This window comes from Vipera ursinii (genome assembly GCF_947247035.1).
Source record: "Vipera ursinii genome assembly, chromosome: 2".
In the NCBI taxonomy this organism is placed as follows: Eukaryota; Metazoa; Chordata; class Lepidosauria; order Squamata; family Viperidae; genus Vipera; species Vipera ursinii.
In genome coordinates, this window is record NC_139513.1 from 173,281,657 (window position 1) to 173,295,229 (window position 13,573).

Sequence of the window (13,573 nt, forward strand, 5' to 3'; positions counted from 1 at the left end):
GGCATCATGTACGTAAATCAGTGGCTCCCAACCTTTTCTATACCCCGCATCCCTAGAACACTTTTGTACCCCTTACAAAAGATCAAAACAACAGCAACAATTATGCATATACACTATAATTTTGAAAACCCATGTTTTCACACCTCCTGGAATATTGTCTCGTGTGAGCACCCCCGGTTGGGAACCCCTGATGTAAATGCTATGGTTATGTTCTGGTGTCCCAATGTCTGATGCAACTACCTAATTTATATTTATAATATCATCATGTAAGTTTAGTCATTTGTCTCCTTTGTCCTACTTAGCAAACATTCATGATGCTGGATATGATTAGTGGAAGTTGTAATTCCAATACCTTGGATCAAATTTTGTTCTTCAACTATCATTCCTGTAGATTTCTTGTTGAGCTTATGCTAGCCTGTTGGTATATTCTGCTAATTGGTTCTTTCCAATATCAGGCTGGCTGAAGATGTTGGTTTGCTAATGAAAGGGAATATTTGTGTATTGATTCTTGTGCATAGGTTTTAGAGACAGTAAAACATGGACAAGTCTCCTAGGTGTGCAGACTTATTTCCATAGTGTGTAAAACATGTTGTGATCTGTTTAATATGTCTGCGTCTGCCTGTGTGCACTGGCATCCATTTCAACCACTCAGTCCATTTATTAGAGTAGAGTGCGAATGTATGAGCCTGACAAAATTATCTACTCTCACACTGAAAGGATGCTCACATTTAAAAAAAAAACCCGCAGTCTTTTTTCCATTGTAGAGAAAGACAATGCACCACAGGCCAGCGTGTGATAAGATTCCCAGCTATTCACCTTGAATAAGTGAAGTAATTTGTCAGGCTTAAGGTGAAGAACTTAGTCTTTAAGAATACCATAGCATGTCTTATTTCTTTTGCTACCACCAGCTGCACTTTTATGAAATAATTGCAGGACTGGAGAATTTATTTTAAGAAGCAGAGATCAAGAGAATTGGACAGAGTAATGAGGTGTAGTTCACATGGGAAAGCATGTTCAGAAATGGAGCTTAACTCCCTAAATTCTGGGAGTAGCCTTGAGAATATGAGCGTCTCTCCCTCCTCATTTGTCTTACTTGCCTTGCATTCACAATTTGTGAAACACCTTCACAAAATCTACCCTTTTTAAAACATTGCTAGAATTTCCTTCTTCAGTGGAAAGTATGAAGTCAGGTTTTGGAGTGACACTGGAATTCCTGGTTAAGTTAAATCAAAATGAGCTTTGCTACAAGATGTAAAAGCACAATTTGTTACAAGTCTGTTGTTAGTAATCTCCATTTTCCTTGACCTCACAGATAGTCAGTATTCATTTCTATCTAATGGTTGCATGGTTTACCAGGCACTAGTGTTTCAGCATTGTTTCAGCCACTCAGTTTCCCTGAGATGGGTGGCATATAAATTTAACAAATTACCAATTAATATTTGAATATATTAATATATGAATCCGTTGGTAAGGCTGTATTAATCAGATTAATCAAAAGATTCATGATCTAAATTTTCAGTTGATTAGCATTACAAAAATGGATTTTATATGTTAAAACTGATAAATAGGTTAATATGCCCATATATTTATCTATTACTTGCAAATTCATGGCTAAAGATTTATTTAGATATTCAAATAGTATCTATGACCAATATTTTTTAATGGTGGGCTTTGGTTTGAGCCCAATGTCCCGTTCATGAGAACTGAGAAGTGTGTTTCCATCTGAATTGTTTGCTTCTTTGCCATAACCTCAACCCCATTTCCTCCAGCCAGCGCTACTGTGTATGCAATGCCCCATTGGTGCGCCAGTTTCGGAACCCTGACACCATCTTCATCTTAGCTTTTGCCATCATTCTTCTCAATACTGACATGTATAGCCCCAGTGTCAAAGCAGAGAGGAAGATGAAGCTGGATGACTTCATAAAAAATCTGCGGGGTAAGTAAGAATCCTCTTTTTTTTTTAAAAAAAAAGTCTCTGGAACTCCCAACGTCTTTGTTGCTTTTGCTTCTTTGCTTTTCTTTTGATTCCCATGCAGAATATATGTCATTCACTGCTCTCTTCGGTCTCTACTTATGTGTAATTCTGTGGGAGCTCAGAAAATGGTGAACTGGTGAATGCACCATTTGGTTTCTGAAAGTTTTTAGTTCTCTTTTCTTTAGAGGTGACTCAGTAATACTGGACTATGAAAAAATAATAAAGAAAAGTAAAGAAAAAGCAAATTGTTATATCATTTTTGCAGATGACATCAAGCTAGGGGGAGGAGTAATGGCTAATATCTTAAGGAACAAAATCATGATTTGAAATTATTTCAGAAGGCTTGAACATTGGGCCTTAAACCCAGCAATTCCTTGTTCTCCAAGCTGAGAATACATGCTTGCAAGTTTGTGAGCAAGCTTGGTAAAATCTCAGAAGCTAGAGAGATGCAAGAAAAGGTTTGCAGCAATTTTGGAGACATGCCTTCAGTGCCATTAATCATTGCAAATGATTAAGGTAATAAGAAATTAATTACGTGGCAAGAAAGATATTGCACATTCCAGAGTACTGCTTGTTTTGGTCCAAAATTTATAATACCTAGACATAATTTGTCAATACTTTAATACAAGCTACTCAAAACTTTTGGTATGAAAATAGTAAGATGGTGTCATCTTAAACATTGCCTCTCCTTTTTCTTTAGAGGTGACTCACCAATAATGGACTATGAAAAAATAATAAAATAAAAATATATAAAAAGCAAATTATTATAATAAATTTGCAAATGACTTCAAGCTAGGGGAAATAGCTAACACCTTAAAAAACAAAATTGTGATTCAAAAATATTTCAAAAGGTTTGAATATTGGAACAAATCTAATGGTTATCCATTGAAGATAAATGTAAAGTTGTTCATCTGTGTAGGAAAATTCAGATGCAGAGAAAGAAGATTGAAGAGAACCTGCTTGATGGCAGTGTATATGAGAAGGTCTAAGGGTCCTAGTGGACCCCCAACTGAGTATGAGCCAACAGTGATGCAGCAGTTCAAATGACTGACACAATCTTAGGCAGCACTGCATCCAGACTGTGGGATGTAATCATATCTTTGAGCTCTGCATTGATTACTCTGCACTAGGAGTTGTTGTTGTTGTTGTTGTTAGCTGCGAAGTCGTGTCCGACCCATCGCGACCCTATGGACAATGTTCTTCCAGGACTAGGAGTACATTGTTCAATTCCGGACATGAAGAAGGTGAAGCAAGGAGAATTATCAGTACAATAAGGTCTCTGGAAACTAAGGAATGGGGAAAAAAAACCCAGTTACAATCATGTTTAGCTTCCAAAGAGAAGTCTGTCCAGTGAAAAATAGAAGAGATTAGCCTTCTGTTGAAATTGGAGATAGAACAAACACTGACTTTGGTTATTTTTTTTAAAAAAAGATTAGGCTGAATATTTGGAGGTATTTCCTGACGGTAGGAAATGTTAAGCAGAAGATTAGGAGAAGGAACGGGGGGGGGGGGGGGAATCACAAAATACAAAGACCTGCAAATAGAAATAGGACAAAGAAAGCAAAGAAAGAATCAATAGTCATAGGCACCTTGGGTGCAATTCCAAAGCAGCTATTTATTATTATTTCCTGAAATTTACTGTAGGCTGTTTGGTGGCAGTATATATTCTCACAGTTCCCAATATGGGAATTGTACTAGCCTATCTTTCAGGGCTTTTGCAGGCTTTGAAAATGATATGTAGATTTATTTTGAACAATTTTTTTCCGTGTGAAAATTTCTTTTTTTGTCAGTATGCAATCTATGGGGCCATGTGATGGAAAAGGACAGGTTTGAGGTAAATGGTGCAAGAACAGAGTCACCACTTATTACACAGGTCATTCATTTTCTCTTTGTGGCACGTTGCTCCCCTTTCCCCCCCCCCTCTCCCTTCCTCATGATATGCTGCCAGGGACCTGTGAAATAAAATCTTGCCAGAGATCTGAATGAATTTCTTGCGAAAAGTCATTTTTTAAATTACACTGAAGCATAAGGCTGTGACTGGCCTACAAGGCCTAAAACATACAATATTATGCTGTGTGGGTACAGTATTATTCGTCAGACTAAATGTGGCCTTTCTGTTCTCTGTTGATTCCTCCTCTTGGTTTCTTTGCCAGGGGTCGATAATGGGGAGGATATTCCCCGTGACCTCTTGGTAGGGATTTACCAGCGGATACAGAGCCGAGAACTACGCACCAATGATGATCACGTTTCTCAGGTCCAGGCAGTTGAGCGCATGATTGTGGGCAAAAAGCCGGTGAGTGGAAACTGTCCTCAGGAATGGTCGACTGTGGTTTGCAAAGAGAGCTTTGCCAAGCACTTGTTTTCCAGATCTGCTCCCATCATGTTCTTCCTCTCTATCCCACCAGGTTCTCTCTCTGCCCCATAGGCGCCTGGTGTGCTGTTGCCAGCTGTATGAGGTCCCCGATCCCAACCGGCCCCAGAGGCTTGGCCTGCACCAAAGGGAAGTCTTCCTCTTCAATGACCTCTTAGTGGTAAGGTCAAGGGGGGTGAGGGAACTCAGCTTCTTTGGGAAGAGATAGAGTTGAGAAAGTTTCCGTCTTCTCATGCAAAAGTTTTGAAAAACCCAGGTGATGAAAGGCTTGAAACAAGATGGGCATTGTCGAGAAGCAAAGGGGCCTAGACAGGCTCTGTTTCTATCAAACTGGGCCATTTGCCAGCTTGCCACAAACTGGATCTCTTTTTCTCTTTTGCCTACCTAGTTGAGCCAACGTCACAGGGGAAATACTGAGAGTATTTCAGTGCTGGAGATAGATTGATGGATTAGAATAATGAAAATGGGCTTTCTGGTAAAACTGCTTACTGGGAAGGAAAGAAGCCCTTTAAGAAGAAAAGATAGATGTATAAGTGAAATTTTTAAAATTCACGCCCATTTGAAAGGCGTTTGACTGGTAGTGCCATCATAGTGTTGTAAAATTATTGTTTTTTAGAAAGTAATTTAAAAGTTAGAATTTCAAGGCTGTGTCTGAGAGAGATATCAACGAGAGCTTCCACCATGCAGCTACATCTCAGTTTTCTATGAAAACTTGCGATGAATTAGACAGTCATTTTGTATAGTTTATGACTAATGTGAGATGAAAATACTGGACTGATTCATGTGGCACTTCCTTTAAAAAGTTGCTAGAGTCAATTGCATCCAGCCATATGAAAGGAGATTCCGTTTTATATCTTTAGTATTACATAAATGTATACGTTATTTTTTCAATGAGCCCTAGATTAGGAAATGAAGCATGGTGGTTGACTCATGGTTCTCTCTCCTCCATTTAGGTGACAAAGATTTTCCAGAAGAAGAAGATCCTTGTGACCTACAGTTTCCGCCAGAGCTTCCCACTTGTTGAGATGCAGCTACAGCTCTTTCAGAATTCCTGTGAGTGTCCCTGCCCAAATTCCCAACAGGGAGGCCTTATAGTCACCTCTCTGTGGGCTCATATACTTGCTCCTATTATAATCTATCTCCTTCTCCCCATCTTGATCCTTTAAGTCCCCTTTAAAGAAGAATTGTTGGACCTTTAGTGCCTACTACAGCAACAACAGATTCATTGGATCCCCTACCTACCCAGAACTTTCTTGTCCTGTGCTTTCCAGACAGGCTGAGAATGCAACCCAAACTAGCCTGGAATTGTCCAGCTGGGGCAGGCATGTTTATCTTCCCTGCTGTAAGCCAGCTTCTGAAGGACCTTTGCTCTTTACTGTTGTATATCCTTCAGTTCTTCATTCTTGGGCTAACCCTCAGGAATAACCCATCCCTCTGGCCCATTTCATGATTGCCATCCTTGCTTTGTCACGGACTCATCATCATTCAGCATCTGACTTTCTTCCAACCAGATTACCAGTATGGGATTAAACTACTCTCAGCTGTCCCCGGTGGGGAACGAAAAGTCCTGATCATCTTCAATGCCCCCAGTCTGCAGGACCGATTACGCTTCACAAGTGACCTGCGGGAGTCCATCGCTGAAGTGCAAGAGATGGAGAAATACCGTGTGGAATGTGAGTGAGGAACTGCTGTGGGCCAGATTGTTATTGTTGTTGTTGTTGTTAGTTGCGAAGTCGTGTCCGACCCATCATGACCCCACGGACAACGTTCCTCCAGGCCTTCCTGTTCTACCATCTTCTGGAGTCCATTTAGGCTCACACCTACTGCTTCAGTGACTCCGTCCAGCCACCTCATTCTGTCGTCCCCTGCTTCTGTTGCCCCCAATCTTTCCCAGCATTAGGCTCTTCTCCAGTGAATCCTTCCTTCTCATTAGGTGGCCAAAGTATTTGAGTTTCAGCTTCAGGATCTGGCCTTCTAAAGAGCAGTCAGGGTTGATTGCTATTACAGGGAATGTATTTGAAAATGGGCAAGTAGTCGAAAGCTTAGAACTGAGGTGGGAATATTGCATAAGCTTCCTGTGTTTAGAAGTCATTGCCCTTCCATTTGGGATGATATTTCACAAATATTCATGGTACTTGTCTATTCCCAATGTAGCCTTTGCATTGCATCATTATAAATCAGAAATGTGGTTGCTCTGTCACTCAAGGCTGAGGCACCATCCTAAGATCTGTAAATAATCAGTCTTCTTCTGTCTTATTCTTCCATCACAGCGGAACTTGAAAAACAGAAAGGAGTAATGCGCCCCAACGCCTCTCCTTCTTCTGGGCCTAAGGACACCGTGAATGGCACCCTGACCCGGAGCAGTCTAGAGGATGCCTATACTATGGGAGAGGGCCTGAAGAGAAGTGCCCTCAATAGCTCCCTGCGTGACCTCTCTGATGCTGGTGAGGGACAGGGGTTCAGGACTCTAGGTTCTCTCTATGGCTCTAGGAGAAGAGACCGTGGGAGGCTCAGGGCTGGGATGAAGATCAGGAAAGAACCAGAATTTCTCCATTTATGCTGAGGAGAACCTAAGAGGAATATCACCAGATTCCACGAAACGGAAATGTGTGGCAGAATGTAGCAGATGACATCATCAGTGTCCTGGAGGCCTCTCTAGGAATGCAGCTGGCAATGCTTAGTTGCCCTTCTGGTATCCAGGTTCTGGGTTCCAGAATTTGAGCCAATATATGCATTAGACAGGACCTGCCGGGACAGTTCCTAAACTGTATTACTTCAGGTTTTGGATTGAGTGTGGACAACTATTTTGGGGAAGCCAAGGGCCACAGTGAGCAGAGCTGTGGCTCTTGGCTAAATCAATAGACTTGAGATTTCTTTTTTTTTGATTTTCTGGGATTGGCAGAGGGGGATTTAAAGTGTTCTTATTTAAAACTATGAAAAGCCTCTTTTGTAGCTAACTATGAATATACATACGCTACCTCAAAATGGTGTGTTAGTGTGCCACCAGGTTTTGGTAGCATTTGTGGGCTTGTGGGGTCCTGGCTGTTGATTGGCCACCTCTGCTTTAAATGGTTGTTTACTTCAGTGCTCTCTTACAAAAAAGAGAAATCCCTGCAAGTAAAAAAAAAATAGGGAGAAATTCAGACTGGACCTTTCTCCCTTGGCTTCCTAGGTTTCTACTTGCAGGAAGATTTTGCATGAGGGGAGCTTTTCAAGATGGAGCACCCATCACCACCTTTAAGCTGGAGCAATGCAGCCAAGGAAAAGGTTTTAGCACTTGAATTTGTTAAAACTGGCTCTGTCACAGCTCTCTTAAAAACCCAGCTCCATTCAAACTGTAACTTAATTCCATCCCAGAAATCAGTTTATCTCCAAAATATAATTATTATGGCTCCCTCTACCCTTTATGTCTGGAAAAAGATTTCCATCATTTACATCTCTTCCATAAAACTGATTTAGGAATAAGAAATCCTAAGGATTTTGGAATGTAAGAATTTATCCAATAGCTGGTGAATGGATGAATGGATGGATGGATCTTTCTCTCTTCCAAACTTTGAGTGAGGAAGAAATGTAGTTGCACTCTGAGTCTCAGGAGGAATGCAGAGGTCAGGGGTGATGGGTGCGCGATATTTGTGTACCCCGACCCAAGTAATTTTACTGCAGTAGAAGAGGCTTGCTATGTACTAAAATGAGGTGAACGAGGGCAAGACACTCTTCTTTCCCTCTTTTCTTCTGCTAACTCTGCCTTTGCTCTGCTGCTCTGCTTTGGTGGGATGGGATGGGGGTACTTTCTCCCCCCTTCAGAATTGGAGGGTTGGCGCAAAGGGAAGGGGTGAAGTTCAGGTCTCGCTAATCCCTGCTCTGTTGCAGGCAAGCGGGGCCGCCGTAACAGCGTGGGATCCTTGGACAGCACAATTGAAGTAAGTGGGCTAGAGGAAGATCAGCCCAGGATGGGTGGAGGAGGGAGGAGAGGGATGCAGCTGGGGTCCCTCTGTCCTTCTCCCGCTTTCTGCCTTGCAGCTTCTGTCTCTTCTTTTCTGTCCACCTCCAGAGGGAGGTCAAAGGCCACGTGCATCCTTCCCTTACTGTGGGAGCCTTGGCTTCCTTTCCCAGAACTTTTTAGTTTAATCTGAGCCAAACCTGCCTGAGCAAATCTAGGAAAGCCCAGACTGTCGGCTTAGGGGGGCTTATAGACACCGGTTGTTTAATGCCCCGTCTTTCTCTCCCTTCTCTTCCTCTCTTCCTCTTCTGCCTTTCCACCCATATCCCTTGTGGCCTCCAGGGGTCTATCATTAGCAGCCCACATCCCCATCAGAGGGTGCCGCCACCACCTCCTCCAGAGGAATACAAGCCCCAGCCTCGGCCCCCCTCGAACTCGTCCTCCTTCCTGGGCTCCCTGTTTGGCAGCAAGCGTGGGAAGGGCCCTTTCCAGATTCCCCCCGGCCAGGCCTCGGCATCCTCCTCTTCAGCATCTTCGTCCCACCATCATCTGCCCCAGCACCACCCACATCACAGCCACCCCTCTCTCCTTGATGGCAACCAGTCTAAGCTGCAGGCACTTCATGCCCAGTACTGCCATGGCACCTCTGCCCAGCCCCCACCCCCCTATCCCCAGCAGCCCCCGCCCCCCCAGCAGCCAGCTCCCCCACCCCCACCTTTGGCCCTGCCCTCCAACCCTCTGCCCCCTCAGATTCCGCGCTACCACCATTCCCAGCAGCCTCCTCTCTCGGCTCCCCCTCAGAAGCAGGCAGTGCCTGCTTTCCCTACACCGCAACCCCACCACCACTACACTCTCGGTCGGCCTGGGCCACAGAAGCGCCACCAGATGGCTGCTGCCGCTTCCCAGCACCCTCCCTTCCCTCATGGGCGCCAGCCCACCTCGCCGCTGCCCCTCTACAGCCCTGCCCCTCAGCATGCCCTGGCCCACACCTACCCCCAGCAACTGCATCAGTCAGGGGTCAGTGGGCAGCACACCCTGCACAGGCAGCAGGCCCCAAAGCACTTTATTTTCAGCCATCATCCCGCACAGCTCCTACAGCGACCTCCTCTGCCTTCTGGCATGGGACCATATCCTGGGCATCACGGCCATCAGCCACACCACAGCCAGCCTCCAATGCCCCCACCTCATTCTCCCATTCCCCCGCACCCTTCTTACCCACCTCTTCCCCCTCCATCGCCCCATACGCCTCTCAGCCCCCACTCTCCGGCCGCTCCTACGTCCCCTCTGGCCCAGCACATGCCCATGCACCAGGGGGTTCCTCCAGCCATGCCTGCTCCAGGGCCCCCAAATCCCAAGCCTAAGCCGGTCAACAGAATCAGCACCGTTGTGTGAGCAGCCGCCACCACAATGGAACTGATAGCAGATCTATAAATATATAAATAACAGAGCTTGGGGCCTCCCCTGTTGCAGCTGAAGTGATGGGGAAGGATGGAGGTCAGGAGGGTGTCTAGGTTTTATGGCCATTCCCTTTCCTCCTCCCCACTCCACATCCCGTCCCTCTTTCTCCTAGGACCAGAACTGAGAGAGGGCATCCCTTGGAAAGGAAGAAAATCTGGACCTGCAACGCCGTGCGTGGCCTGAGGGGGGCACAGCTTCACATGGGCTTTGCTTTGGGGAGCTCTGCCTCTTTTCCTTGTGGGTCATCTGTCCCCACTCCTACCATCTTTTTCTGAGCATCTGTGGACAGCAGGGTAGTTTTGTGGTGACCGTGGACGGCAAAAGCATAAGCTGCAGTGTCGTGGAAAGCAAGTTTCTGTTTGTGTTGTCTTAGGAGTATGGCCAAACAGGTAAAATTTTTCATCCCAACTTTTAGTCACATTTGTGTGTTTGGGAGCAGCAAATTCTTTTCTGATAGCATCATGTTGGGGTGATGGGAAGGAAGGAAGGAAGGAAGGAAGGAAGGAAGGAAGGAAGGAAGGAAGGAAGGAAGGAAGGAAGGAAGGAAGGAAGGAAGGAAGGAAGGGGTGAAGCAATCAGTCATATGATTTTGCTACATGCTCCCATTGTCAGAAGTGGGCAGAGATGACCATACTACCTGCTGTATGTGGGATACTGGCTAGTCTCCCAGGCAATTTTGCCCCGTGTGGTGGTTTCTAATGTGCAGAGGAAGCTGTGCAAAGGACTTTGTATTTTCAGCTGCTCAGATCCTCTCTCCAGAAAGCACTAATCCAAACAAGACTTTTCAGAATTTGCTGATAAGAGGAAAATCTTTGTCTTTTTAAACTTTTAATAGGTAGCAGATAGTCCCTCTGGCTGCCTTCTGTGTGTCATGTTTAAACCGCAAATGGCATTTATGAATCCTGCTTTCTAATGATAATTTTTACTCAGAAGAATGACTGAAGAAGAATCTCTCATTTTTTTACCCCAAACATGTTTTCAGTCTGATTAACCTAGATTTTAATAGGTCCTGTGGACCATGAACTCACTTTTCCTCATTGCAAACAGCCCTAGTGCATGCAGAAAACGGAAGAGAGTTCTAAAGACAATAGGTGAAGCTTTGGGGCTACATACACTACTTTGTTCACTGCCAAATTCTGCAAAGTGGCACAGAAAATGTGTGTGCAGAAGAAGTAGTTTAGCCCTGCCATTTTCGCCTTGCAACTCCTCATAAGCCTCCATTTTCCCCAACCATCTGTCTTTATTTGGGGAAAAGCAGCCCCTTTTGGAATAAGCAAGCAAGGAAAAGATCATATTGCCCATTCTCACCTATAATGTTTTTATTGCCATGACTTGGAGTCAGTTTTATTTAATGCCCACTTTCAAACTGTGACATGGAACTGCTGCAGTGCTAAGTAACTGTTTTTGCTGAGCAGCTTCTGACTTTGATATTAGTGGGAGTAGGCCTTCCTGTCTCTATCAAGGGGGTGGTGGTTCATTACCACAGGAAAAAAAACACCTCAGGCAGGTTCTTTATTATATCTGAAAAGGCAATATCTACACTTACCTACACATTCCTTCAGCACTGTGGGTATCACCATGCCCCTTGCGCAGGTTGCTCCTCAAAGATGCTTCTGTGTTTTGGTGTCCTCGATACCTTCAATCGGTCTTACCTCTCTTGCCCTTCTAGTGTCACCAATTACTAGACCACAATACTTTGTATTTTACAAAATAGGCTCTTCCTCTTCAAAGCTGTCTTACCTGTTGACTTGCTCCATAGAGAGAAAGAAACATCTGTCAGTCATCTGCAGTGTGTGGAGATGACGAGTCCTTGCCCCCCCCTACTCTTTTGGGGAGGTGATGAAGAGAGGCTGTCTTGGTAATTTGCAGAGTTTGTGACTTTCTGCTGTTTCAAGTAGAGAAAGGAAAGAGATTCGGATGGGAGATGTGAAGGATCTGTGGGGAAGAGACGAGTCCAAAGTATGGAGAACTCTGGGATATGGGAAGGGAATGTGTCCTGCCCTCTCGGTTCTTATTCATAAAGGGCTATTTTAACTCCCTTCTTCTCCCCACCCCTGCTCTGGGGTTTGCACTGAATCTGTTTTTAAAGATACAGACTTCTATATTCTTGGGCTTTCTGAACCCACCCCTGATTGAATTGGAGAGTGGAGAGTAAACTGTTGTGATCTCTTCTCTCCTAAATTGGTTTTTCATCCACTCAGTGCATTGATGCCTGGTAATGAGGAGGTAGAGTAGGATTCTCTCCCAATTAGTTCCTTTGGGAAGTTAGATGCACTTTAATCCCTGTGCGCTGCGTTTCCAGAAAAAGATGGCGTCCAGTTTCTGCTGTCCCAAATCAGGTTTATGGGGCACACATCCAGACCTCACCTTCTTCCTTCTCTCGAGGTGCTACGTTGTCCTGCCACTCACCTACCTTGCCTAGTAAAGTTAAGAGGTGGGCTTCTCCTAGGGTCTTCTTGCTTTAGCTTTGGACAAAGAGAGAAAAGGCTGGATTAACGATATCAAGTCATCATTTCAGAAAGTAAGGAAATGATGCCTGAATTAACAGTGCCTGTTTTTATATTTTTAAGGAGATGCTATGGATTTTGGATGGAAGAAATTATTTTATTGCTTAATACAATGCAAAGAGGTGCTCCCCAGATTTCTAATAATAGAAGCACACTATTTCTCCCCCCCCCTAGCCTAGAAGAGGAAAGTAGAGCAGTGACCCATACTAAAATGCAGACTAGGCACCTCTGAAGGTTAGCTCTACTGGGCTGCAGAAATTTAGGCTAGTCTCAGAGGTTGCCCAAGCTAAAAATATTTCATCCAGCTGGCCGCACCCGCTGCCCTCTTCATTCTCTGAATTACAACTGCCATCTTCCCCAGCCAGAGGTAGGAAGATTATTGCTCAGTCAGTGGTACAGAGAACGTCAGGGGGCGGGGGCTTAATGGTTTGCTGTGGCCTGTATACGCTCTGCTCAAGTGCCCTGTTAAACTTCCAGAAGTGACTGCTCTAAGGGGAGCCGGCTAAGTGAGAGGTGAGATTTCTCTCGCTCCTTTGAGGAAGGGGGAAGACTGGGAGAGGAGCAAATGGTAGGAGGCTTAGGGTTTCTTGATTCCCACAGATTTGAGGCACTAGGCTTCATTGCCCTCTGCCAACCAATTATGCTCCACAGCCTTGAGAGGAGAGCCAGGAATCTTATCAGGTGGCAGCTCAGGCCTCCCGTGTGCCACCTTGCAAAGTCCTGGGTTCCTCCTCCCCCCCACATCATAACCCATGTCAGGTCTTCCCACCCTGTGCCCCACCCCCGAGCATGCACTTTGTCCCTGCCCTGCACTGCACTTCCTGTGTTGGGTTTGTTGCTGTACAGATTTCTATGTATATAATATATATTATAAATACCAGCCTTTACGAGGGGGGTGGTCTCTCCAGCCCATGTATTTTCTATAGCATGGGGCTTTCCCTCTGCCCCTTCTCTCAGATTGACTGTATTTTTGTTTCCTTTCCTTCTCACCCCCCCTCACCCAATCAGTTCCACTTTGTATATATGAAAATGTATATTTGATGCTTCATAAATTGATCAAATGTCCTTGCTGTGTGAAAAAGCGTTGTCTTGTCCATTATTTGTCTACCTTATCAGCCACGTAGCAACTTGACAGCGTGTGTGAAACTTGATTCAACAGACCTTCCACCCTTCAGGATGCCAGCCGCGAGCTTGTTTTTAGCATTTTCCACCTAAATTATGCCCCTGCAGGCTGTAGGAGAGCAGCACCTATTGATGGATCCCCCTCACAATAATCCTTACATGTGTGCAGCTTTTCTAAGCCCAGTCTATGTCTTGGGAAT

At 44.7% G+C, this 13,573-nt stretch overlaps 1 protein-coding gene across 4 annotated transcripts in view; it reads left to right on the forward strand.

The window, feature by feature from the left end:
- Positions 1-13,322, forward strand: part of IQSEC2 (IQ motif and Sec7 domain ArfGEF 2) — a 158,299-nt gene extending 144,977 nt beyond the window's left edge. For 2 of the 4 annotated variants that reach the window (XM_083357125.1, XM_083357124.1), the window contains 6 exons: positions 1,770-1,936; positions 4,129-4,268; positions 4,381-4,506; positions 5,300-5,399; positions 5,858-6,019; positions 6,617-8,450. In XM_083357125.1, coding sequence (XP_083213251.1) covers positions 1,770-1,936; positions 4,129-4,268; positions 4,381-4,506; positions 5,300-5,399; positions 5,858-6,019; positions 6,617-6,909 — 988 coding nt within the window. In that variant the 3' untranslated portion in view covers positions 6,910-8,450. Of the gene's footprint in view, positions 1-1,769; positions 1,937-4,128; positions 4,269-4,380; positions 4,507-5,299; positions 5,400-5,857; positions 6,020-6,616; positions 8,451-8,628 lie in introns of those variants that run through there. The other 2 variants (XM_083357126.1, XM_083357123.1) reach the window with 2 other exon arrangements.
- The last annotated feature ends 251 nt before the right edge of the window (positions 13,323-13,573 follow it).